At 45.8% G+C, this 27,194-nt stretch overlaps 1 protein-coding gene across 4 annotated transcripts in view; it reads left to right on the plus strand.

Annotated features, from left to right (window-relative positions):
• BOC (BOC cell adhesion associated, oncogene regulated) overlaps positions 1-27,194 on the plus strand; it is an 84,723-nt gene that overhangs the window by 27,203 nt on the left and 30,326 nt on the right. For 2 of the 4 annotated variants that reach the window (XM_065942973.1, XM_065942976.1), the window contains exons 3-4: positions 18,725-18,905; positions 19,558-19,836. In XM_065942973.1, coding sequence (XP_065799045.1) covers positions 18,809-18,905; positions 19,558-19,836 — 376 coding nt within the window. In that variant the 5' untranslated portion in view covers positions 18,725-18,808. The remainder of the gene's footprint in view (positions 1-18,724; positions 18,906-19,557; positions 19,837-27,194) is intronic. The other 2 variants (XM_065942974.1, XM_065942975.1) reach the window with 2 other exon arrangements.

Below are 27,194 nucleotides of genomic sequence, written 5' to 3' on the forward strand. Positions count from 1 at the left end.
TGCTTCAGGTTTCCAGATTGGTATTTATTTTAAGTTTTAGGTGGTTTAAAAGAGCTTTCTAAGTGAGGAAGATTGGGGGTGGGTGAGGGAATGAATGTGTATATTTGGGGGTCAGAGAGGTGAAGAAAGTCTGTTTGTATGAGGTCAGATAGGAAAAAAGTAAACTGTCATGTTGCTGAAGCATACTTACCAGCTGGAGAGCTGCAGTTGTTTGTTGTGTTAGCACACATGCACACGCACGTGTGTGTCTATGTGTGTGTGAGAGAGAGCTGGAGTTGTTTGTTGTGTTAGCATACATGCACGTGTTTGTGTGTGTGTGTGTGTGTGTGTGTGTGAGAGAGAGCTGGAGTTGTTTGTTGTGTTAGCATACATGCACGTGTTTGTGTGTGTGTGTGTGTGTGTGTGTGTGAGAGAGAGCTGGAGTTGTTTGTTGTGTTAGCATACATGCACGTGTTTGTGTGTGTGTGTGTGTGTGTGTGTGAGAGAGAGAGCTGGAGTTGTTCGTTGTGTTAGCATACATGCACGTGTTTGTGTGTGTGTGTGTGTGTGTGAGAGAGAGAGAGCTGGAGTTGTTTGTTGTGTTAGCATACATGCACGTGTTTGTGTGTGTGTGTGAGAGAGCTGGAGTTGTTTGTTGTGTTAGTATACATGCACACGTGTGTGTGTGTGAGAGAGAGAGCTGGAGTTGTTTGTTGTGTTAGCATACATGCACGTGTTTGTGTGTGTGTGTGAGAGAGCTGGAGTTGTTTGTTGTGTTAGTATACATGCACACGTGTGTGTGTGTGAGAGAGCTGGAGTTGTTTGTTGTGTTAGCATACATGCACATGTGTGTGTGTGTGTGTGTGTGTGTGTTTTGCCTGTCCTAGAGGCACTGAGTGTACATGCCCAGAGAAGGGTGCCTGCGAAGCCTGGGTGGCAGGGTCTGGCCCCTGAGGTATTTTATCTGTTGTTAAACCTCTTTTTTTTTTAAATACCGGGGCGCATCTGCAACAGGGATCAGACTAATGGAAGTCCTTCCTCAAGTAACCCTAAAGGAAGTTACTCAGATTGAATAAGTTGCTGTCATTTATTAAAAGCTGCTTCCTACCAATTGTTACTCTAGATAATTTGCTAATGTGATGTTTTTGCTTCAGCATTCTTGTGTGAGAGATTTTATTGTCCCGTGTCAAAATGCCTCCTCCTGAATGTTGGGGTCAGGGTTTCCTGCTTGCAGGAGAGTCTAGGAGAGACACTGCCAGTTTCACAGCGCATTTGGGTCAGAGGCCAACTGAGAAGAGGCAGCTTCTAATCCTGTCAGGGCCCTGACTTAGCAGTTCAGCCATTTTGCCCCGTGGCTCAGCTTTTCAGTTGAATGCTTCAGATTTCCTGCGAGCATGCACAAGCTTGTTAAGGGGGGGCATGTGTGTCTGTGTGTTAGGGGTTGATGTGTGAGTGTGTGTCCATGTGTTGGAGTTGGGGCTGGTCTTGCCCAGCGCTTGGCTTGAATCAGCCCCGGAAGCACACAGGTCAAGAAGTGGCAGCCTGAGTCTCATCGCTCTGGGTCACAGAACCTGAGATCAGTTTTGAGTCTTGAGGAAGGTACGGGTGTGGGGCCTTGGTTGCTTAATCATAGGAAGGGGTATGGAAATCAATTGCAGGTGGCCACTTAATTGGAATTGGTGGTAATTATGCTGCCTAACAGAATAAATCAGTATTTTCAACACTCCTCAAAGTCCTAAGAAAAAGTTCCCTCTTGACTATGTGACTACACTTTTCTCTCCTCTCTCCCATACCCTTTCACTTTTGTGTCTCCAGTTGTTATGCATTCACTCAGCAGGCGTTTGCTGAATACCTAGTGTTAGACACTGAAGATGCCCCTGTAATAACATTCCCGGCATTCCTGATCCCCGAAGCCTTTGGTCCGGTAGCCAGTAAGCAATTAACATGATGGCACTTCCACCGATAAGTGCAGTGTGACAAGAGCCGCTGGCCCAACTGCTGCTTGACATAGAGTGGATACTGGGGACGTGCCTAGTGAAGGGAAGCCAGTTTCCTTGGGTGCCTGCTTCTCACACTCTCTTCCCCCCTACTCCTTGGCAAGCCCACCTCCACCCACCTGATGTTTGAATGCCATAACAGGGAAGACCCTGTCCATCTGCCAGTGCAGGAGATGCAGCAGATTGCAGGTTCCATCCCTAGGTTAGGAAGATTCCTGGAGAAGGAAATGGCACATGCGCTCCAGTATTCTTGCCTGCCAAATTCCATGAGCAGGGGAGCCTAGCAGGGCTACAGTCCATGGGGTCTCAGAGTTGGACACAACTGACCATGCATGCATGTATGCATGGGATCCTAGAGGAGGGTGATCTCAGACACCCATGCATCTCCTTCCCAGCTCAAGCTCTGCTTTGCAGCAGAAGCAGCCCTCGGGGTTCAGATCCAAACTCCAAGGACCAAATGGAGTCAGAAGAGATCTTGGAAGTAAGTCTTTACAGCTTAGCAAGCATTCATTCACATAATAGATTATGTGTCCAGGAGAGAGACTTGCATATAAATAAGGTACAACACAGTTTGAGAAGTGTCGGTGACAAAGTTGAGGCTTCAGAAGTCCTCATAGGCTTCCATTAGCTCTAAGCCTCTTACCTACCTTAAGGGATGTATTTTGACGAATCTCCCAGGATCATGCTAGGAATGAGCATGGATGATGGGAAGGGGGATTCTTTTAGGACTTGTGAAAAGGACTAAGTTGAAGGACTAACCTGTGCTGGGCCTGAGTGTACACGTGTGTGTGTGCATGTGCTCAAGTGTGTGCCACATTTTTTTGTTGTGACTGATGCCATTGCTAGTAGTTCTGGTTCTTTGCCTGCAGTTTATAAAACTCAGTCTGTCTTTGATCTTTTCTTGAGGCCCTGCTGCATTGAGTAAAATAGAAAGATGTTGTCAAAGTGAACGTTGACTAGGTTCCAAGTTCTTTAAGGATGGAAAACTGCCTGGTTTTCTCTCCATCCCCTCCACTCTCCATACAGTGCATGGCACCTAGTGGGTGCTTAGTGTGGTTTTGCTGAATTGACCTGAATTCTGCCCTAAGCCCACCCTGGGACTTGCACCTCTCATCAGGAGTGACTTGGGTGTTGCCAGCTGTTTTATCTGCTCCACTCAACATGAACGCTAAGCAGAGCTGCCTTGTCTGTCTTACTCTTCTTTGAAGCCAAATCCTGTTATTTTCTGGATCGTTTGTGAAAAATGCCTTTTCTGTGGCTCTGTGTGTGTTGCTGACTTGCTCTTGGGTGTATTTCCTGGGATAATACATCCTATTCTTCCCAGGGCTCCATTGTCTCAGTGGGTACCTTTCAGTGGAATCCGTATTCTGGCCTTCTCTTCAGCCGGCTTATGATAACAAGGTTTATGTTCACACATGGCTCACTTGTCCAAAGTCCTTTGTTCTAAGAGATAGGACTTAAGCTGTTACGATCTGCCTTAAGTGCCCTTCAGGTCTGGGACTGGTTTATGTACTGCTGGTGCAGTCTACTGGAGCTCTAATTAACTCCTTTTACATTGGATCTCGCACCAGCCATGTACATCAAAAACCCTGGAGGTGGATGCTCCTGTTTCCTGTCCAGTCACTGTTAACCATTTTACTTTGTTTACTTGTGTGGCTATAGCCTGGGCCATAGGCTGTAATTAGAAACAAGTAGGTGCAAAAAGGAAAAGGTCAGTTTTCATTCCAATCCCTAAGAAAGGCAATCCGAAAGAATGCTCAAACTACCGCACAATTGCACTCATCTCACACGCTAGTAAAGTAATGCTCAAAATTCTCCAATTCAGGCTTCAGCAATATGTGAACCATGAACTTTCAGATGTTCAAGCTGGTTTTAGAAAAGGCAGAGGAACCAGAGATCAAATTGCCAATATCCGCTGGATCATCGAAAAAGCAAGAGAGTTCCAGAAAAACATCTATTTCTGCTTTATTGACTATGCCAAAGCCTTCGACTGTGTGGATCACAATAAACTGTGGAAAATTCTGAAAGAGATGGGAATACAAGACCACCTGACCTGCCTCTTGAGAAACCTGTATGCAGGTCAGAAAACAACAGTTAGAACTGGGCATGGAACAACAGACTGGTTCAAAATAGGAAAAGGAGTATGTCAAGGCTGTATATTGTCACCCTGCTTATTTAACTTATATGCAGAGTACATCATGAGAAACGCTGGGGTGGAAGAAGCACAAGTTGGAATCAAGATTGCTGGAAGAAATATCAATAACCTCAGATACACAGATGACACCACCCTTATGGCATCGAGTGAAGAGGAACTAAAAAGCCTCTTGATGAAAGTGAAAGAGGAGAGTGAAAAAGTTGACTTAAAGCTCAACAGTCAGAAAACTAAGATCATGGCATCTCGTCCCATCACCTCATGGGAAGTAGATGGGGAGACAGTAGAAACACTGTCAGACTTCATTATTTTGGGCTCCCAAATCACTGCAGACGGTGACTGCAGCCATGAAATTAAAAGATCCTTACTCCTTGGAAGAAAAGTTACGACCAACCTAGATAGCATATTAAAAAGCAGAGACATTACTTTGCCAACAAAGGTCCATCTGGTCAAGGCTATGGTTTTTCCAGTGGTCATGTATGGATGTGAGAGTTGAACTATAAAGAAAGCTGAGCGCCAAAGAATTGATGGTTTTGAACTGTGGTGTTGGAGAAGACTCTTGAGAGTCCCTTGGACTGCACAGAGATCCAACCAGTCCATCCTAAAGGAGTTTAGTCCTGGGTGTTCATTGGAAGGACTGATGCTGAAGCTGAAACTCCAGTACTTTGGCCGGCTCATGCAAAGAGTTGACTCATTGGAAAAGACCCTGATGCTGGGAGGGATTGGGGGCAGGAGGAGAAGGGGATGACAGAGGATGAGATGGCTGGATGGCATCACCGACTCGATGGGCATGAGTTTGAGTAAACTTCGGGAGCTGGTGATGGACAGGGAGGCCTGGCATGCTGCAATTCATGGGGTCACAAAGAGTCCGACAAGACTGAGTGACTGAACTGAGGTGCAAAAAGAGCATGTGAGTTGTGGCTTTATGCGCTAACCGGTGAGGTTGGAGGTGGACTCCATTCTGGGGCTGGGAGTGAGGCGAGGGTCCCACAGGGGTTGAGGGTGTGTTTTCCTTTCTATAAACACTTCTCCATAACTTCTTGTCCCAAATGACCTGCTGTCTGACAGGGATCTTTCCCTTTTCTCTGCGAACAAGTAGAGACACCACAGAGAAATTATCATCATTATCATCATTATCATAATCAAGAAAGTGCAGAGAGAGGGCATAAACGAGGGGGATGGCAGGAGAGGTTATTAGCTTAAATGATATAAATGTTGGCTAGTGTTGGGTGGAGATGGAGAGGCTAGAATTGTCTTGCCACAAACGGGAATTATAGTACCATCTGAGGATCACCTATCTCATCAGGCTGTTGTGAGGTTCTGTGAAGCACTATAGAATGTAAGTATTACTGCTTTTTTCCAACAAAGAATATTTCTTGATCTTCTGATGCATGTGTTGTAGGGCAGCAACATCACGCCATTGCTTCATTGTGTACAACTTACGAGGAACAGTGAGCAAAGAGAACATAGCACATGTGCCTGGAGTTCAAATGCAACATGTCCTTAAGTCTTAAAGGACATTAGTCTCAAAGCCCACCAGGTGGCAATGCCGCTGTGTGAAATTAGACCTGCAGTGTGTGGCTTTCGGGGGAAAATACTAAGCAATTTACCCAAAGGCACCCCTATCAAGGGTGCAAGTGGCAGAGCTCCTAGCCAAACCCAAGGTTTTTCATTACCTGATCCTACAGAGTTTCAGTGTTGTCACTTAGACGAGAAGCTCTGTCTATGATACAAATTTCAGATAAGCCCTAATGTCCTTTGGTGGTAAAGCATCAAGAGGGGTTTTAACAACCTCTCTCTCCATCTCTAAAGGGAACAGCAGCACTCGCTGGACTGTGAAAGTGATCATGTGTGTGAGCACTGGACTGGGCACAGAGTACATGCTCAGCATATTCAGTGGTCTTATCCACATCTCTGCTCTCATCTTTCCTACCCTCCTCATGCTTTCTGTTCAGGCCTGAACTTGTCCTCTTTCTCACTTAACAGCTTTCTTTCTCCTTCTCCCGTCCCTCTCTGCTTGCCTCCTTCCACCCTGGCCTTAAGCTCAGGCCATGTTGACACTGGCTAGATGAAATCCAATCACAGTATCATCCTAGATGAGATTTCTTGCAGTTCAGGGACTGCAGGAAGCCTGAAGTTTGAGGCTTAGTTGGATGTTTGTTCTCCTTCTTATCTCTTCTCCCAAAACAAGGAAGGCTCTTGAGTGAAACCTCAAGAGCATGTGCTGGGGCACTTGGCCTTCCTCAAGGACTGCCTAATCATTCAAGGGCCATTTGGGTTTAAAAAATAAAGGCCACCATTAAAGTCATTTCCCTGTAGAAAAACCCCTTGGTTCCACCACTGATAAATGTCTCTCTGTGCATTCCTTCTATAGGTTCATGGGTCAGATTAATGTTTTTTCTCAATCCCAAATTTCTAATCTGAATAAACCCTTTAGTTCAGCAGACATTGACTGAGCCTCTAGTGTGCCCAGGCTTTTCTAGGTCCTGGGTTACTGAGATAAATTGGACACATCCTTGCCTTCAGGAAGTTTACATTCTGGGAAAAGAGACAAATCACAGACAGACAAATCCACATATCATCATGGAAACGTTGCAGTAGGTGTGCAAACTGCTGTGGAAGCTGGGATGAGAAATAGTTACTGGAGGCATTATACAAGGATGTGGAAGTCAGTTTTGAAGGATAATGAAGGGAAGAAAATGGTTCTGGGAGAAGAAAAGTGTGAAAAAGCAGCTTGCCCAGGGTTCAGAACTTGTGGAAGGAAGACAAGGGGAAGGTTGATTGCAGCCCAGTTATAAAGAGCCTGCAAAGTTGTGTGAAGGAGTTTGAACCTTATTTAGTCATATTTCAAGTTTTGGAAGCTATCAAAGATGTGAGTCTTATTAGTTCATTTGTTTGTTTGTTTTTAACTGAACTCAAAAGGAGAAAAAAATCAGTCCTAATTCCCTTCACATTTTCAAACCAACTGCTTTTATTTGTTTCATATTCCCTTCCAGGCCCCTCACCCAAGTGCTTGAATGCTTTTAACAAAATGAGATCTGTTTTTTCCTTAATATCTTCTAAACATTTTTCATATTGCTACTTGATCTAATTATCACTTTAAATGGCTGTACAGTAGTCTTATCGGTTATTCCACCTTAATTTATTTAAATCAGTATGGTAGAGTGAAAAGAGTTTTTAAGAGTCAGCCAGACCTCGTTCAAATCTTAACTCTCTGGTTTGCCATCTCTGTGATCTTGGACAAAATATTAAATCACTCTGAACTTTAATTTCCTCATTTATAATAAGTTGGTTGTACACCTACTATACAGGGCCATTGTGAGAATTATATCAAATCAGGCAAATTATGGATTGCGGCTTATAGGAGGCATTGCTTGGTGAATGGTAGTTGTTCACTTGTCATCTTTACAACTTGTAAACAGATGTCATCTGTTTGGTTGAGCTTGATGTTCTAGAAAGAAGGTAGGTGACAATGTGGAGTCTTGTTAGTTGGGCAGAGGAAAATCAGGGAGCCAGTTTGAGGGCCCTCAACATGCACTGTCTGATACACAGTAGCCACTAACACATGTGCCTACTGAGTGCCTGAGTGGTGGCTAGTCTGTGCTGGTCTGTGTAGTAAATAGATACACTAGACTTAGGAGACTAGGTATAGGACAAAATATAGACACTATTAATAACTTTATATTGATGGTGTGTTGATAATATTATAGATATATTGTGTTAAAAAAGATATTATAAAATGATTTCTACTTGATTTTTCAGTGTGGGCACTGAAAATTTTAAACATTGTATGTGGCTTACATGGTGTTTCTCTGGTTGCTCCGACCAGAGTTAGAGTCCACAGGACCAATCAGATACTGGGGTAGGGAATCGGGGAGTGGTTGGGGGAGCTCGGAGACAAGGATAAGCCCCAGGTTGGGCAGCTAATTGGATGGCGAATCATTACATTGTTTTAGGTAAGACTGGGAAAGAGTAGATGGGTTTGAGTCTGTGTTTGGAGAAGAACCAGGTCTTTATTGGGGATCCTCTGAGCAATGAAATGAAAAGTATTGGTCTAGACCAGAGGAAGCTGTCCCTGCTTTCCTGAAGAGCTGCCATTCTGGTCTCTCCACATCACACACGTCGTGGTGAGATTACTGACCAAAGTGTTCACTGCTGGGAGGGCTGGGAAGAGCGTGGCTGCTCTGCTGAGCTCCCCAAGCACTCCAGCACTGATCTATACCGGAACCCCAGCCGTTCCCACTTGCTCCTTTGTGGTGACCCCCAGGTGTTCCCATACACTCGTCTGTAACACATGCAATATGTGGAGTCAGAAAAACCAGGAATAGGACTCTGTTCAGGAGTCTTCTGTTCCAATAGGAACAGAAGTTGGAGGGGAAGGTTGCTCTGCAGGGAGCGCAAGTGCCCAGGGTCCTGGTCAGCCCTGTGCAGTTGTGTGTGTCTTCACCTACTCTGGTTCGCGGTCTTCAGACCTTTATGGGTCCCTAATTAATAGATTAGATGGATATGATGCTGAGACTGACTTCTGGGTAGCATTTCAGAAGACCAAATGCTATTTACATTTTAGAACTAGGAATTGAAAGTGTACCTGGCTCTGGAAATATCCACTGTACCATTTCCTGAAGGGTTGCTGGGATACAGGGCCTTGGAATCAAGATAAAAGCAAAGAAAAATGATGAGAACTTTTATATACTCTCCTACAGTCTTACCCAATTTCACCTCCCCCCCCCCCCCAACCTGCCCTGGGGGTTGAGCTTAAGAAACCACAGAATTTTTTGATGGCATTTCAGTGGGGAGTAGAATAGAGCAAGCTTGGAGGACAAAAACAAACCACAGCAAGCACTGGCATCTGCCTTGGTTTGAACAGTTTTATCTGACTTAGCCTGCTTGACTTTGAGCAAGGCAGATGACAAAAGGCCCATATAGTAGGTGCTAGCATCATTCTGGCAGGGGCAATCCTAGCCAAGGTGCAGCAGCATTTTGCTTTTTTTTTTTTTTTTTTTAAGCCATTGTTACCCACCCAGACCCTGCTTGTAGTTGTCAGTTGGGTTAGGAGTTTCAAGTTCTTGGTTGGGGCTAGTACAACTCTAGGAGCATGTACATGGTTCATTCCTTCAACCACCATTCGCTGAGCTCTTCCTGTGTGCCAGACCGTGGGATTAAAATGTCAACTGTAGGAGAGATTGTAAAAGTTTTTATAGTCTTTCTTTGGTTTTATTTTCTATCTTGATTCTAAATTTGTGATTTTTCACAGTCACAGAACAAAAGTCTATGTTTCACAACTTATAAAGCTGATTCTTTATTCTTTAGGAATTCTATCAGAGCTTGGGCACCAATTTCATTTTTTCTGAGAAGTTGAAACATACTCTGTTCTCTCCTTACCATCTCTCCCCTCCTTCCCTTCTCAGCCCTGAGGAAAGATCACCTCTGGTCTCAGGGAGCCCCAAGTCTCACTTCTGGCTGATATACTCACAACAAGGCTTCATCTGCTAGACAACCCACTCCATTGATTTGGAGGCCCCATACACCTTTAGTTTGGCTGTGGCAGACCACAACCAGCACCAGACCAGCCAGGGGAGAAAGTGGACCTCAGCTTGGCAGGCTGGTGTGTCCTCCTTTACAAACCCCCTCTGCAACTTATTTGTAAAGTGGTTTCATCCCATTGCAAAATCTGTGACTTTTTCAAGGCATCTGTGGAGAACTAGGAATTGACTGCAGGCTTGACAGCTCAGGGAGAAGGTAGGTGTTGCTGACTTGAATGCCCTTAAATTGACTGGGATGGGTGCTGGGGGATAGGTAGGTAGGGGTGGGTACCTAGGCATAGAAAGCTGAATAAACAGGAAGGATTCTGTGGTCCGAGGCCCCAGTGGACCATGCCCACCCACCACACTGTCTCTCCACACGTGCACGGACTGCACACACCTGTGACACCATGTGCCCCAGACCCTGCACAGATGCTGCTCTGCTCTCTGGGGAGCTCCCACTCCTTACCTCTTGCTGCCAACCCCAGGATCCATCTCAAAATCACCTCACTTCCTCCCTCCTGCCTTTCTACCAGCTCAAACCTCTCTAGATTAGAGCTCTCTGGGGACCCAGTCCTTTTAAAAAGAAGAAAGAAGGAAGGAAAAAGGGAGAAAAAACAGAAAGAAAGAATGAAACTGGACCGAAGAGGCAGTGGTGCCTTGAGTTATCTCACTGCATTACAATGAATATGGACTCTATTAAGCTCCGTTCTGCCTGTTAGTGTTTCCCCGGGCAACACAGCCCCCATATGGCAAGCATGCAGCAGATTAGGGGAGGCCCCTGGGCCTCATTGAAGGCTGGGGGGCTTGACTGGCAGTTGAACCCCCTCCACACCTCCCCCTACTCCTCACACTTGACACTGCCTGTGTTTATATAAAGCAAAGAGTGGGGGGGCCATTTGGAAGGGTTTTGTCCTGGTCTGAGAGAAGGGAGAGGAGGCTGGAGGTGGGGGGGGGATGGAGGGGGTTGGGGGGGCGGCATTGTGGAAGACTGTAGAGGTGGAGTGGAAGGGATAGGAGAGGAGGAAAGGCCTCATAAATATTCAAGAGGAGCCCTGAATGGAGAGAGAGAAATAAAGCAGATGGAATTCGTGTTAAAGAACAGCACAATCACCCTGTTTTGAGCCCTCCAAAATAAAAAAAAAAAAAAGAAAAGGGAATGGCCTTCCAGGAGTGTAGGAGCTGCGTTTATCCAATTAGCAGGGTTGTCAAATTGAATTTATATGGAATAGGGGTGGGGGGAGTGAGAAGTGAGTGTGGAAGAAAGGAAGTGATTTTCCTTGTCTCTCTTTTTCCACTTTGGCAATAAGGTTTTGTAGAGTTTTTCCCCCATCTTTCTCTCTTTAAAGGTAGATTAAAAAAAAAACTCTTTGAGGAAATTAGGCCATTTCAGGAAAAGATACATGTGGCAAAGAAATGAGATCCCTTAGTAACTTTTTCCTCATACAGTGGAGGTGGGAGAGGATTAAATTGTCCAGTGGGCAAATCAAGAGACCAGACCTTCTCTTTGCTTGAAGGCAGAAGTAGCTTCTCTCTGAGGGGGATTCCTCCCAGATACTGTGTCCAGACTTTTCCTTTCCCCTTGCCTGGATGGTAAAGGAATCTACCTCCCAGAGAAGAAAGAAGCTCTGTCCATGTTGGTTAGCATCTTGTTTTAAAATTTTGGGTTCGGTGTGAATTGGGATCAGGTAATCCCCTCAAAATGCCTCTGATTATATACTCCCCTTCTCAGAACCATCATAGTTGCCTTCTGCCTATGATGTTAATTTCCATCTCTTCTTTCTAGTCTTCTGTGCCATGACCCAATCTCAATTTCTTCCTTGCCCCTTTTCATTCCTCTAGAATGGTCCCCAAAGTGGGGTGCAAACTCCAAAGGGGAAATACAAGATATTCCATTAGGGCACTGGAAGAAAATAGTAGAGATTCTTTTAAAGGTTTATTTCTGTCCACAGAAGGAATAGAAAAGACATTCCATTTTTCTGATATTTAGTATCTGGATTGACAATCATGTTTTTAGTCTATACATTGGGCAGTGAGAAGGCTGACAACAGGGACCTCAGTCCATTAATCATTCACTCCCCAGCTCTCCTGTTCTCTGTTAAGTGGATTTGCAGATTATATTATTTAGTTTTAACTAAATTAACCCTCACAATCTCTTCAAGCCACTTGAAGAGATTGCTGCAAAGAAACTAGGTTGAAGAGTATGCTGATAATCCAGGCACTTGCAAACAGGATGAAAACAGCAGAGCTGACCCTTTTAAAGTCACATTAGGAGGTAAAAACAGTAACAGTGGAATCACATCTGATGAGAACTCAACAAATTAACATTCAAGCAGTCCCTTTGAAAGAGATTACATCCATATCATTAATGATGAATCTAATCCTAAGAAGGCTTTCTTCCTTAAGGTACTAGCTTAATGATATTATAAGACAGTCGTGATTAACATGTTATTAAAATATGGCTTCACTTTTACCTACTCTTAAATTTTAGTTTGGCAATGTGTGCGTTTTATTTGTAAATAAATATATGTGTATTAGGGATATTTGCCCAGAATATTTTTCTCATGAGGGAGCAAAATCAGAAGGATTAGTAGATCACTGTTGAAGAGAAATGTCTACTTGATGCACCAGCCTCCAAACAGACCCTTCCCACCAGGTTAGTGTCACCCTCCACAGTGTCCTCTAGCTCTTTACATGTGCATATCTCAGAAAGCCCAGTTTCAAACCCACATATCCAGAAAAACTTTTCCTAAAGGCCTAAAATTGAAAATGCTTTCCTCCCTCTGATTTCATTTACCACTTCCCATTTATGACTAAATTGGTGACCGACCCATTAAGGTTTTGGAGTAAATAATACTGAAATTGTTAGATGAGAGTAATCTCAAAACTTCAGTTGTTCTATGCAACAATGATTTATTCTCCTGTCGTTGACTGTGCTGTCTTCTTCCATCTTGTAGCTATGCTTTCTGAAACATGGGATATGGTCCATTTCAATGGAAGGAGGGAGAAGCAACCCCTGTTCTTTAACTCTTAACTGTCTTGGCCTGGAAGTAACACAGAACATGCTCACTTACACATCAATGGATGCCACTCGTCTCATGGTCATGTGGCCCTAAGCCAACTGCAGAGCAGGCTGCGAAATGAGGAGTTAATGGATATTTGCACTGATTAACTCATGTTCCAAGCTTTATTTTAAGCTTCTCAGGACAGAATCCATCTTCTAGTACAGTACCTTGCATTTGTTGTTGTTCTGTCACTAAGTCATGTCTGACAGTGACCTCGTGGACTGTGGCCTGCCAGACTCCTCCTCTGGTCTCCACTGACTCCCAGAGTTGGCTCAAATTCATGTCCACTGAGATGGTCTTCTATAGGATAGGTCATGGTGATATTTTTTTCTTCCCAGTAGTTATAATAATATCATAGTACACATAATTTTTTTTAATAGAAAACACATGCACAAACTTTGGATAAGGAATAAGCTAGAAATATATCAGAGGCTGGCTAGAGCATGACTCATACTTAGGACCATCTAACCACTGTTGTTCTCCCTTATGTGATCTCAGAGTGGTCTGGGTAGATGTTCCAGATACTAGTTTTGAATTGTATTGCCTAATGTGTTAACCACTAACCCTATTGGTTAATGTAAAATTAAAAATTCATTTCTTTAGTCTTCCATTGGCAGGTAAAGAACCCACCTGCCAATGCAGGAGATTTAAGAGATAAGTTTTGATCCCTGGGTGGGGAAGATCCCCTGGAGGAGGGCACAGCAACCCACTCCAATATTCTTGCCTGGAGAATCCCATGGACAGAGGAGCCTGGCAGACTACAGTCCATGGGGTCGCAAAGAGTCAGATATGACTAAAGTGACTTAGCACAGCAAACATTAGCCACACGTAATTGCCAAAAGTACCAGTGGCTACCTAGCAGTTTGGACAGTACAAATATAGAACATTTTCATCATTGCAGAAAATTCTATTGAAGGCATTCTTGTGAAGAACAATGAGAGATTGTTCTAGATTAGAATCTAAATGGTAAAAGAATGAAAATGACCACACGGAAAGTTACTGTTGTAGATAATGATCCAGGTAACATTTTTATGCAGGAATAAAAAGTAAAGGAAGTAAATTCAAAAACATTGTAAAGTTGGTTCTAAAAACAGTTTAAAGCATCTGGTTAATGTGACCCAGAAAGTCTTTGGGAGGCAGTGTCAGTATAGTAAGAGCACTGGACTAGGTGTCGGGAGACCTGACTTGCAGTCCTGGATCCCTATTCTTAGTTGGAGACTGTCCATCAGCTTCTCTGCACCTGACTTTCCTCATTTAGAACACCAGATACCTGTTAGGCATTCTCCTGAGGTATTATCTTTTCCTCGTGCATTCGTGTGTGCTAAGCTGCTTCAGTCATGTCTGACTCTTTGCAACCCTAAGGACTGTAGCCCACCAGGCTCCTGTGTCTATGGGGTTCTCCAGGCAAGAATACTGGAGTGGGTTGCCATGCCCTCCTCCAGGGGATCTTCCCTACCCAGGGATCGAACCACTTATGTCTCCTGCATTGGCTGGCAGGTTCTTTACCACTAGCGCCACCCGGGAAGTCCTATCGTTTCCTCAGGTACCTCCTAATTTAAAATATTTCCCTTTGGTTACATCTGTGAGTGAAAGCTTTTTATGTTAAAAAAAATTTTTTTTTTTAAAGCCCTTTCTTAAATGCTCTTCATGGATCTGCCTACAGTCATGTATCCAGCTGTCTGAGAATTCAGTTCACTTGTTTCCCCAAGGTTTCCCCAGTGTCACTCCTCTGTGCACTAGGATCACCCTCCTTCTTGAGACCGAGGGCTGCTAGCCCACACCCTCCAGGCACTCAGCATCACCTTCTCAGGGCAAAACTTCTCTCTGCCTTGGGAAAGGCCTGTCTTAACTCCCCAGAGTTGCAAACATGCGGAAGAAAAGGTAACTTCAGGTCAAGAATAATCCTTTTTTCATCTAGCCAGCCCCCATCAGCCAACAGAATCAGAACATTGTCAGATCCCATTCTTGCCCCTGAAAGCGTGTTTCTAAGAAAGGCTCTCGTGCAGCATTGGCGGTAGAGTGGTGAGCACAGCTGCCTTCCAAAGAAGGAAGCTCTGTGTTGTTTACTGCTCTTCTGTGCAACTCCTCCTTTTACTGGTCATGGGACAGCCATAGGGGTGTTTGGCATTTTAGATGGTGGAGGCTTCTCTCTGCGAGAGCTACAGTGCGTGGCTGACCGGGGATGACATGTGGCCTTGGGTGCCCCTGCCTCACTTTTGCTTCCACCGGCCCTCTTGGGAGAAGGTGGAGCTGGCCTTCTCCAGCTGATGATCGACTCTCGGTTGTTTGTAATTTTCTCTCACAAAATAAATACTCCAAGGCTGTAATTTCTCGTGCTTGGTCTCAACCTTAGACGTGTATTCTGCTGTTGTTGTTTTTGGAAAGTTTCAGAAACGTCTGCTTGGAGATTATTTCAGTGGGAACATGTATGTCAGCAGTTCAGCTTCTCGGATGCATTTTCTTTTATTTTTCGTGTTCAAATAACCCTTAAAAATAGAAAGTACCTAGGCCTCAGTGAGGAAGTCATGTCAAGAATTTGTTTTCCCTTTGCTCTGCTTCTGATTTTTTTTTTCCTTGCTCTCTCTTCCTGAGAATATGCAGAGAAAATAAGAAGGATCTACACAGACTTTGTATTGCCAAGAAAAATAACAGGCCTTACTGTTGCCTTCACCCAACTTTGAAATTGTACCTTGTTCATTTCACAGTGGGACAAAGTCACACTGCAATTAGGTACTCCAGTTAAGCCTCACTTGCCTTTTTTATCATTAAAAAAAAAAAGTTCTCAGAAATCCATATTTTTGCAACTATTTTTCTAGACCAAGCCCTCTAGGTCACTTGGTTCAGGAAGTAGCTCAGTTTCCCCAGCTGCTGAATAAGATGCATAGGCTGCGGGGATCCCTCCACCTCCATACTGTTGTCAGTTTCTCTTTGACACGAAGGAGACCCCACGTGTCCTCTTTGGGCTCATTGAGGGGTACCTGCTTACAACCCTGTCATGGGGATTCATGAGTTAACTCCTTTCTCCCTCTTTGGACACCTGCTTCCTCACTCTCCTCGCTCCCCAGCTACATTCTTTCCTCGTTGCTTTTAAAAGCAGGATGGTGTGGCTGGCACCAGTAGTGAAGTCTGTTTCCATTTTGAACCTTATAAATCATGCAGGGTTCAGAAGTAACAGGAATTGTTTGGCTGGTCCTCGTTAAGCAGGAGGGGGTCTAGGCTGAATTTCCTCAGTAAAACCTCTGTCGACTTTACAACCCAAACACCTCCGTGGCCACCATGCACTAGGATAAGAAACAGCCGTTCTCTCCTCCTCTGTCGGCTTGTCTTCTTTCTGCTCTTTATTACTTTGTCTTCATTCTGTCTCCCTGCCGCCTCCTTCCTTCTCTTCCTCCTTTCTTTCTTGGGGCATGGAAAGAGCAGGTCATGAGCAAGCAAGTTCCCTAAAATCCTGTAACTGGTCACTCATGCCATATTCTAGATAAATATGTTATTTCATTGCGGGAAAGTAGAGAATTAAAACTAGTATCTAGATGATTAAAACTAGTATCTGGACCCCAAAGGCTTGTTTTTTGGTTTTTGTGTGTGACTGTATTAATGAACTTTTCCTTAACAAACAGGGATTCAGAAATCTGAAAATTAAAATCTTACACTGTTAAAATTCCTCATCGCTCTACCTCATCCTGTTCAGACTCAAGTCATTGAGCACCCACTGGGTGCAGAGAGCTGGTAGGAAAAAACATGAAAAGGCTACTATTGTGGTTAAAAGCACAGAACTTTGGAATGAGCCCAACCTGGTTTCATTCCAGGCCTACAGTTATACAACCTTGGGCTAGTTACTTACCCTCTGGAACTAAATTTCCTTACCTATAAAATGGGGATAATGGTCCCCATCTTATAGAGTGATTCTGAAGATTAAAAGAATACCTCATGAAAAGAGCTTAGCTAGGTACCTGTAGTAGTAACAAGCATGCCTTCCCCAGTCATGCTCGCATCCTTAAGCAACTTTCCTTCATTTCACAGTTCTAATGGCATGGATCTAGTGGATTGTCTGGAAAAGAGCAGAAACTCTCTCTACACCTAGAAGAAAAGTACTTGTCAGGAAAAGTTTAATATTTTTCTTTCAAACCTCTTTTAGAAAATGTTCCTGTCCTTTTCCAGAACAGTGGAGGAGACTTGGGGGGGGGGGTCCTCTGCTGTCAAGGATACGAGGCAAAGGGAAGGATTAAAACTCAAGGGGAAAGGACTCTTTCCTAGAAAACATTGCAACCCCCAGTGTAGAGCTGGGTTCAAGATCTGGTTTGGAGGGGTGCTTGTTGGGCAGAGCTATATAGCCCCGTTCACTCAGCAGCCAGGTGAAAAGCTGAAGAACCAGAGGAACGTGGAGAAGGGGAAGGTTCAGGCAGATCTTAAGTACTTCCTAGCACAGAGCAAGAGTCTCAAGCCCACCCTTCAGCCCCTGTGTGAGGAGTGATGGGGGTTGAGAGGCCCAAGATGGGCTCTGACACCTGCCCATGCAGGTAGCCAGAACTCCAGAGACTGCAGAGCTAACACAGCTCTCAGTTCGGCAGCCTAACCCCCCTCTTGAGTTTTCACTGTTGACTATAAGTTTTGGAAAGAGTTGCTGATTACATAACTGGTCCAAAAGAGTTAGCACTTTGAATCTAAGTCACCCTCCTGGAAATAATTATGAAAACTGCCACATGTGCATAATTCAGGAAGATGCATCCACTGCCTAGGTCATTGTGATGCTGCCTTCGGGGACCCGAAACTCTGAAGTCTCCCTGCCTGATAGAATGTTGGCACACCTTCCACATTGGTCTTATGTTCTTTATAGAGCAGTGAAAAGCATAGAAGCAGGATTGTGGTTTAGGCTGTGACAGAAGTGTGCATACGTTTGCCTCTCTGTGATTTTGATGAATCCTTTAAACACTGTAGCCTAAATGAGGCATGAAAAATAATATTGTGGAAGAGGAGGAATTAAAATTCTCAGCAGGCAAGAAGAGAGTGGCTGATAGCTGAGATCTGTCATCCAGTGGCTGGAGGAGCAGAGCAGTCTGGACCCCAGAGACATGTTCTGGGTGGAGGTGCAACACAGTGTCAGGAGTACAACCTTTGTAGAGATGGAAAACACTAGAATTTCAGCACCAGGGGCCTTGGTTGATATGTGATTTTTTTTTTTCCTTTTGGTCTGTGTTTGTGTCTGAGGGTGCAGACAAGCTGAGGAGGGTTGGTTGGTTCCAGAAATCCAAGAATGTTGACAGAGATGTTGGTGAAGAGCTGGTGTGAGTTGAAATAGATCTTTCATGAGCCTTGGAGACTTTAGGGATGTTACTTGTTAGTCTTAGTAGTTGTATCAGTCGCTCAGTCATGTCTGACTCTTTGCAGTCCCACAGACTCGAGCCACCAGTTTCCTCTGTCCATGGGATTTTCTAGGCAAGAATATTGGAGTGGGTTGTCATTTCCTTCTCCAGGGGATCTTCCGAGATCAGGGATCAAACCCATGTCTCCTGCATCGGCAGGTGGATTCTTTACCACTGCACCACCTGGGGGTGTTAGTAACATCATCTAAATGAGGGATTCAGGGTTCATCCATTATACCTGTGACAGTGCTATGCACAGTGGTCCGTATTAGTGGCATGGCGTGCCACATGGCCGTGGACACCTGGGTTCCTGCAGGAACATGGTGAAAATATCTGCCTCCTTTCCAGCATCGTTGCTAAACATTCACTATCCTGAGCCTGGGACATGGCTTCAGGTCTCAGCCTTTCCATCTTCTAGGCTGCCCTGTCCTTGTGGCTGTGAGTGCCCTAGGCAAGGCTCTGGCATTCTTACCATGACATCACCTTCCAACTCAGAGGGGCAACTTAGAAGCAGCTTATTTTAGATAAGAAATGGCACGTTGTGTTCCTTGGTCTTCCAGAAGTCCAGCCAGGTCCACACTTTGGATGTCACCACTATGGGGGTGTCCCAGGCATTCTCAGCACAGCCCTCTCTCTCTCTTTCTCACAGCAGAGCGTGGCAGGGGATTGTGGTACCCTTTGAGTGACTCTGGTGGCTTCGGAGACATTGACTTTGGACCCTTTGTGACACAGCATGCCTCGTGGAAAGATGACGACGCAGAGAGAAAAGCAGCCCAAGGTCACACTCGCCTGCCTCCTCTTTGCTGCGGCAGGCTGCTTCGCGGACCTGAGTGAGTGTTTTCCTTGATTCCTCTGAGGCCCCCTGGGAGGGCCACTTTGCCCCTAGTGTCAGAGAGAATCATTTGACAAGGACCCTCTAAAAAGGCCTTCTTCCTCCTGGATTTCTTCTCACTGACCTGCTCAATAATATGAGATGAGAAATGAGCTCAATTACATCATATTGGTTGTTACTTTGCTGTTTTAATCATTTCAAACATATGCTAGGGAAGAATGACAGTAATAACTGAACTGCCTTTATTGAGCACTTATTATATGGGGTTACAGCAAGCAGTTTATATGCATTTTGTGTAAGCTTCCCAGCAATGCTGTGAGACCAATATTATTAGTCCCATTTTACAGATAAGAAACTGAGACTCCAAAAGGCTCAGAAGCGGTGGCACTGGGATCCAGATGCAGGTCTTATTCAAGTTTACAACTTGAGCTCTTGTCGTCCCACCATACTGCCACTCCAGTCTACCTTCTGGGAACCAGGCCAGCTTGGGGACAGGACCTACGGTCAGAGAGTTTCTTCAGAGAAGGATCCACCCCTCTCTGGATGGCTCAGCTCTGAAAGGCTGCCTGGGTGCTGTGCTTCTGAGCACATCGTGCTGTCAGTTTCTTGAGGGGTGTCAATTCATCGCTGCATCCCTGTTCTTCCTCCAGATGAGGTTCCTCAGGTCACTGTCCAGCCTTCTTCCACTGTCCAGAAGCTCGGAGGAACCGTGATCCTGGGCTGCGTGGTGGAGCCCCCCTGGACGAACACCACCTGGCGCCTGAACGGGAAGGAGCTGAACGGCTCAGATGACACCCTGGGCATCCTCATCACCCACGGGACCCTCGTCATCACTGCCCTCAACAACCACACCGTGGGCCGTTATCAGTGTGTGGCCCGGATGCCTGCAGGGGCCGTGGCCAGCGTGCCAGCCACCGTGACACTAGCCAGTGAGTTCTGCTCCTCTGCCTACCTCCTCCTCTTTCTCTCTTCCCCGTCCCAATCAACATCCCCCTGTTAGCCTTATCATAAAAGGGGCCTTACCAGCTGACCTTTCTCATCAGAGAGCAGTGGCTGCCCAGTAATCTCCAGTGTCTGGGGGACCTTTGTGCCCTCTGGGTAGGGGCCATACCAGGAGTGAGTGTCTATCCCTTGACATGGCTGACCTGTTTCTGTGGGCCGCAGAGCTGGGCCATGCCATGCCTTTCTACTTGGTCACTCTGTGATCTTAGATGGGGTGGTGCCAGCTCTTTGCTGCCCGTCCCCCCACCCCCACCCACTCTGTCCTCACAGCAGTTGCAGTCAGAGCATGTACAGGGCTATGTATGGTCTGAACAGATACTGCCCATTTCCTCTTGGCCTCCTGCGTCTCTGAGGGGCAGGCCTATTCCAAATGCCTGGAATAGAAACAGTAGAACACAATGAAAAGGCAACTGTGTGATAAAGAGGGAAAGAGGAAGAGAATGAGACTGTTGGTCCAAAGAGGATGCCAGAAGTCTTCTTACTACCTTTCCATTTAATTACCACTTGGATACACTGTTGTGCCCAAGCTCAGTGCACACATTACCTGATTTGCCATGGGAAATGAGCTGGCTGATTAAATAAACTCCCAAAGGCTACAGAGCAGCCCCAACACCTGTTCTTATATGCTGAGTCTATGGCCAGGAAACATTTAGCCCTTGGACAATGCAGGGTAAGGGTTGCTGACCCTCTGGTCAGTTGAGACTCTACATATAACTCATAAGGGGTCCTCTGCATCTGAGGTGCAACCAACCTCTGGTCATGTGATACTGTAGTATTTATTATGGGAAGAGACCCATGGCCAAGTGGACCCATGCAGTTCAAACCCATGCTGTTCAAGAGCCAACAGTATTAAGAATTACTTCCCCTTCCCTGCTGGCCCAGTTGGTAAAGAGTCTGCCTGAAATGCAGGAGACCCTGGTTTGATCCATGGGTCAGGAAGATCCTCTGGAGAAGGAAATGGCAACCCACTCCAGTATTATTGCCTGGAGAACCCCATGGACAGAGGAGCCTGGGGGCTACAATCCATGGGGTCACAAACAGCCAGAAACAACTAAAAGACTAACACTTTCACTTTCTCTGCTGGCTGAAGTGTAGGGAACAGGGAACCTTGTTGAGAGTTTAATGGTGTTTGGACTTACTCTTTGAGGTCTATGTCCCCTCATGACTCAGCAGTGCCCCTTGTCCCAGACACCCTGCCTCCATATCACCATCATCATCTCCCTTGTTGATGTTGTATTTCTGGGAGGTTGGGGGTCCCTATGTTATGGGTCATACTAGAGGCAGGAAACTTTTAAAATGCTCCTGAAAGTCAACTGGGCTCCCTGAAGTGTGAGGCGTGAGTCCTGGAGGAGAGTGGTGAGAGCTGGGAAAGTAGAAAAGCAGGGGGAAAAAAGACCCGTCATTGCCTCTGGTTTCCAGATGCCTCTGGCCTTTAGTCCGTGGGAGAACAGAGACTAGAACAGAGGCTGCCACAGTGTGCCTGTTTTCTTGGGAAGTAGCCTAGCAGCCCTGCCCTCTGCTCAGAGGAGGGAGGGAGGAAGGCAGAGGGTCCCCAGCTACCCTCCTGGTGGCAAGGCTGAGGGGGGGGCTGCATCTTAGAGCCCCCCGCACAGTGGGAGCTACTTTTCCTTTGTGGCTGCAGCAGTACTGACTGACCCTAAGTGCCAGACCTCTAGAGAGCAGGCTAAGAGTTCGGATTACAGTCAGGGTTCAGTGAGGGAGGCAGGCCCTGGGCCCCCAGCTGTGCTGGTGGGCTAGGGGAGGGTGCTTTCACAAGGGTGAGAAGGTGGGGAGGGATCATCTTGTCATAGAAGAGGGGCTGAGGTCAGAGATACGCTTCTTATCATCATACCTCTCTTGTATATCTTTTAATGATAATTAAAATGGACACATAGAAAGTTTAGAGGAGAAAGAAAATGTCTCCTCACCATCCTCGCAAAGCCACCATCGTCATTTTAAAGCGTACCCTTCTAGCCTTCATCTGTACCTGTATTTTTACAGCACTGAAGATAGTTACTATCTTTAGTCTCTCCCCTCTGACATTGTAGGACAAGCATTTTCCATTGGCCGTATGACCATATTTACATTTCTTGTTGAGTATAGGGTGCAACCAGTAAAGTACGCAAAGTGCACTACTCTCAAGTGAACACTTTCATGTGTTTTCCGCTTGTACATTCTGTGTAACCACCTCAGCAGGCTCCTAGTTCATCTGTCTTCTGTCGCCCACCAGAGCAGAGGCACAGTTGTGCATGGCCCTGGAACATTCCAGAGTGACTCCACTCTCATGTCCTGCACCCTTCTCCTAGTGCTGAGCGAGCAGGTCCTTGCCAGTTGCTCATCTTTACAAATAAGAGGAGCTTTTTAGCAACGTTTGTGAGTTTGAAGGGGGCCACTGCTCCTCCAGGAGGTTTGCTACCCTGCAGGTAGTCAGCCCTTGTCTGTGAAGATCCAGGAGACTCTATGACTTGGCCCACTCAGGAGCTAGGCTGCACCTTTCGCCGTTTGGAGGAAGGGAGAACTGGAGAGTAGATGGTTTATTTTGGAGCACTCCTTCTACTTCAAGGTGAATCTGTGTGAGGAGAGACAATTTATAGCCTTTATTTTTAAAAAATTCCTGGCCCCTCTTTCTCTGGTGCTTGAAGGGATCTGCAGTTGGCAGTGAGGACAAAGGGAAGGGTTTGGTTGCAACCCAAGGAGGCACAGTGAGAGAAGAGGGGGCTTGTGCAGAAGCCGAGGCGAGTCTTGTTTGAAAGCCAAGAGCTATTGGCATGTCACTTAGACATGAATCAGAAGGGAAATGTTTGGGCCTGACCAGAAGATGGATGGAGAAGTGCTGGAAATGGAGAGCAGGCCTGCAGGGTCTGTGTCCTGGGACACAGGGAGTTGGTGAACTGGAACTACAGCCTCCCAGACTTGGAGGAGGCAGGGACGGGGTGGCGGGAACGTGGGAGAAAGGGGTGCTGTCTTTGGGTTAATGCCATGGGGGATTTGGCCCAGACTCAGCAGCTAGATTAAGTTTCCGAAAGCACATTCCTGAGCAGAATGGGGCCTGTGTTTTGCCAGTTGGCTGGTGTGTGAGGGAGGCTGAGCCGGAGAACGGATTACAGGAGGCACGGTCTGCATTCAGAGGCGAGGCAGGCAGCGGCGTGCTGGCGGGCACACACGCACGCATGCACACCCGCACTTGGTGTTTCAGGCTTCCTTCTCCTCCTCTCCCCCGATTTCTCCTGTGTGCATTGAAACATTTGTCCTCAGACAGAGCACGTGCTGTTTGACCTCCCTGGAAGGACGCTGCCTCCTGTGTCTTAGTGAACTCCTAGAGATCACTGGGGGCTTCCTGTGATGGGGGCTGGAACCTGGCTTGAGGATCCAGGGATGTGGAGGAGGCTGCCAGCAGAGCTTTCCTGGTCTAGACCACTTTCACTCTGATGCCAGGGGGTGCACTTGAACTCCACCCCTGCCTGGTGGCATGAGGTAAAATGGAGCCACATGAAGCCTCAGTGGTGTGCTCCCACCCTCTCCTCTGAGTGGTCCTGCCCATGTGGATTCCTGCTGTCCTTCCTGCTCTCCTCTATGGAGAAGTATTTTTTCCTGTTTTACTTAAGCTTTCCTTGTGGTGAATCTCTCTTGTTGCTAATGCGTCACTTCAGACCATCTTGTCTAATTCTTTTGAAATGTTTTTACTTTGATCTCCTTTCTTCTTCTTCCCTGTCTTTTCACAAACTTGACACCCAGAGGCCCACCATTCCACATAGCTCTGAGGTTCCCACTCCATGCACCTGAACCAAAAGCAGGCGTCACCCATGGATACCTCATTCCTTGTTCTGGCCCCCAAGACGGCCTTAGCATCATTCTCCATACAGCATAGCAAGTAATCATGACCAGTTCAGAGCCGCATGCCACGGGAAAGCTGTTTTCTGTCCTTTACTGCAGTTATCTACCATTCAGATAAACTCCTAATTTCTTTTTTTCTTTATCCCTATCTTTTAAATTAATTCTTCCAGCTATCCTATCATCCCCAGGTCCTACTTGGAAATAGACAGTAACTGAGTGGATGTTCTCTTTCTGGGAAGATACATAATTGACTCTATGACTTCACACTGGCTAATGTGAAGTCTTAAGCTGGTGCTAGTTTAGTTGTGAGTGGATCCATAACCCCTTCTTAAGGTCTTTAAGCCCTAGGGCCAGTCAGAGAGTGATCTTTCTCTCATATCAGAGATCAGAGGCAAGGCAGCGGACAGAAGAGGTAGGAGTTTCCCTTCAGCAACTGTCTCCATGACTCTGTGCCTTTGAGGAAAGGTCAGAAGGAGACAGGGGCCCTTTGTAACATAATTTAACCCAGGAGTGAAATGAAGAGCCAAACTGGTGCAATGGAAAAAAGCATGAAACTTAAACCCAGGATCTTTTAAGTCTTAACTCTACCACTGAAGAGTTCATGTAGCTTTGGACAAATCCCTTAATCTCTCAGATAGTCACAACTGTGAAATGAACTCAGTACTGATTACATCGTCAGTCTTATGGTTTTGTTTTTTAGAGAATCAAATGAGAGAATATATGATAGTACCATTTTGAAGCAGGCTTTATTCACTCACCCATGTGGTCAACACATATTTGTGGAGCATCCTCTTGGAGGAGGCCTTGGGGCCCGTTCTCTGTGCTGCCTAGCTCAATTCTGGGAGCATCCCGTAGGATGACACAGTCCAGGGGCCAAAACTTCCGTCTTAGCCAGAGCCAAGAGAGAGGGCTGGCTTATCAGGGGCAGAGGACAAACCCATTTCCTGTGAATTTCGTAGCTCCCTCTCTACACATGTTCTCCAACCTGGATCCCCACCTCCCTGCCACTTTGAGAGCAGCGCATAGTGTCACTGCATGTACGTTGTCACTGTAGCCCAAAGAGGTGTCCATTTATGCTTTTGTTGGTTCACTGATGGGTGTTGTTGCAACCAGACAGCGTTGGCAGGCTGGGCCAATGCTGGCCCTTTGTTTGGTTAAGTTCCACCAACAGAAGCCGCGTCTCTTCTTTCTCAGCTCCCTAAACTCTGATTCCCATCAAACACTTCCTTAAGGTCTTCTATGCTGTGACCCTGAATTAGAACAGGCCACTAAGGCCAGCTGTCAACATTGTCTTAAAACATTTCTAGCTTCCTTTATCCTTGTTTTTAGTCAGGGTTCTCCAGAGAAGCAGAATCAATCACTATACACACACACACATATAGACACACACACGTAATTTTAAGGCTTCCCTGGTGGCTCAGATGGTAAAGAATCTACCTGCAATGTAGGAGACCTGGGTTCCATCCCCAGGTTGGGAAGATCTGCTGAAGAAGGGAATGGCAACCCACTCCAGTATTCTTGCCTGAAGATGGACAGAGGAACCTGGCAGGGTACAGTCCATGAGGTCACAAAGAGTCAGACACGACTGAGTGACTAAGCACATGTGTAATTTTATGGAGAACATATATATAATTATACTCACACTCACATGTATGGGAAGAGAAATAGAGAAAAAAAAAAAAAAAAAGAAAAAGGTTTATTTCAAAGGAATGGCTCACATGATTATGAAGGCTGGAAAGTCCAAAATCATCAGGCGAGCCAGCAGGCTGGAGATTCACGCAGTCCACTAGGGAACCAGGAAACCAACCATTCTCTAGCCCTGAGTTAAATAGCTTGATGTTTTAAAGGTTGGTGTCCTGAGAACTGGGGAGTGTTTAGAATTTACAGCAGCACAGTAAGAACTACTCTGGGCTATTGAGGATCTCTCAGTCTGATGGAGAAGATGGACTGCAGTTCCTGTTAGCCATAAAACAAGTCAGTCAGAGCCATGAGTTGCCTGAGAGACATAAACAGATTTTAATGGGAATTCAGGGGAACAGTGATTCATTTCCATTTTAGGGAATTGAGGAAGGCTCAAGGTTGAGCCTTGAAGAATGTGTGTAGGACAATCTTTATCTCCAGTGTTTTGAGTCCTCTCACCTTTCTCAGGCCTTCAGCAACTAAGTTCAGCTCTCTACATTGTGCACTTAGACCTAGGCCCAGTGCTATTTCTGGGATGGTGCAGATACTTCACAGTGAGTGCAGTCAGATTCTGAAATCAGGGTGGGGTAACAAGAGACAGTCACCTGGTGGCTGTATTTCCCTAGGAGAGAAAGGGGTCTGCAGCTGAAAGCTGGGTCTGAAGCTACCCACCAGACTGAGTGTGAGTCTGCCTCCCTTGCTGGGGGAGCTCTAGACAGCTCCACATGGGGGTGTAGTTAGAAAAGGAGAACTAACTCAAGCTTGAAATGCAGCTGTTTTATGCCCATACATGCTGTGTGCTTTACTTTGCCAGTTGGACAAGAATGAAAGATACTGACTGCTAAGTCGCTTCAGTCATGTCCAACTCTTTGTGACCCACTGAAAGATAGCTTAAATGCCAAAGGTACTGAGCAACTTGAGTACCTAAATAGGAGAGGACCTATTTAGGAATACCTTACAGCTTTAGGCCAAAGTCACAGTAACTGTTTTCTGCTTTCTACTAGTACAGGCAGAAATTCACAATCTCACAGGAATCTCCTCTGGTATTCAACTTCAAAGGGCATAGGCAATACTAGTCCCATAGGTCTGGGACAAGCGCTCAGGCAAATGTGTGGTATAAGCTCAGGGCATCATGGCAGCAACTTTCTGCCCCACACAGCCAGGGTTCTAGTTCTCTATTTAGCAACAGTCAATATTTACCACACACACACACACACAAAAAGATTCAAAAATTCCATGGTGCATCTTCTACCAAGGACATGCTTAGAATTCCCCATTCCTCTCCTCAACTTATCCTTGGCACACTCAGCCGCATGCTTTAATAAAATCCTAGGTCCATTTTCTAAGCTAAGAGAAAAGGGAAGGACCACACAGTGAGTTAAGCAGGTACAACTATAGATTCAATGAGCCAGAACAGACTTGGAGAAGCCTTTTGCACAGGAAGATGAGGGGAGCATTGATTAGTTTGCTTGAAATCCCTGGAACTCTTTAAAGAACATGGTGTATGATGGTTCCTTTAAAATGAAAATGAATCAAGAGAGAAAATGAGTTCCTTTGCTCCCCTTTTTTGTGTGTAGGTGTGTAAGAGTTTAGGGATTTCCACTCTGATCTTGTTTGTAGACTTTCAACTATTTTTTGGAATCTAGTAATAGTCCCAGGAACTATAGAACAGTGAGTCTGTCTTGCAGATGGGAAAAAATGTTTAAATAAAGGACTGTCACTTAGCAGGAAAAAACTGTAAGCAAAAGGGGGAAAAACTTAGGTAGAAACA

Source organism: Muntiacus reevesi, chromosome 8 (assembly GCF_963930625.1).
Source record: "Muntiacus reevesi chromosome 8, mMunRee1.1, whole genome shotgun sequence".
Classification (NCBI taxonomy): Eukaryota; Metazoa; Chordata; class Mammalia; order Artiodactyla; family Cervidae; genus Muntiacus; species Muntiacus reevesi.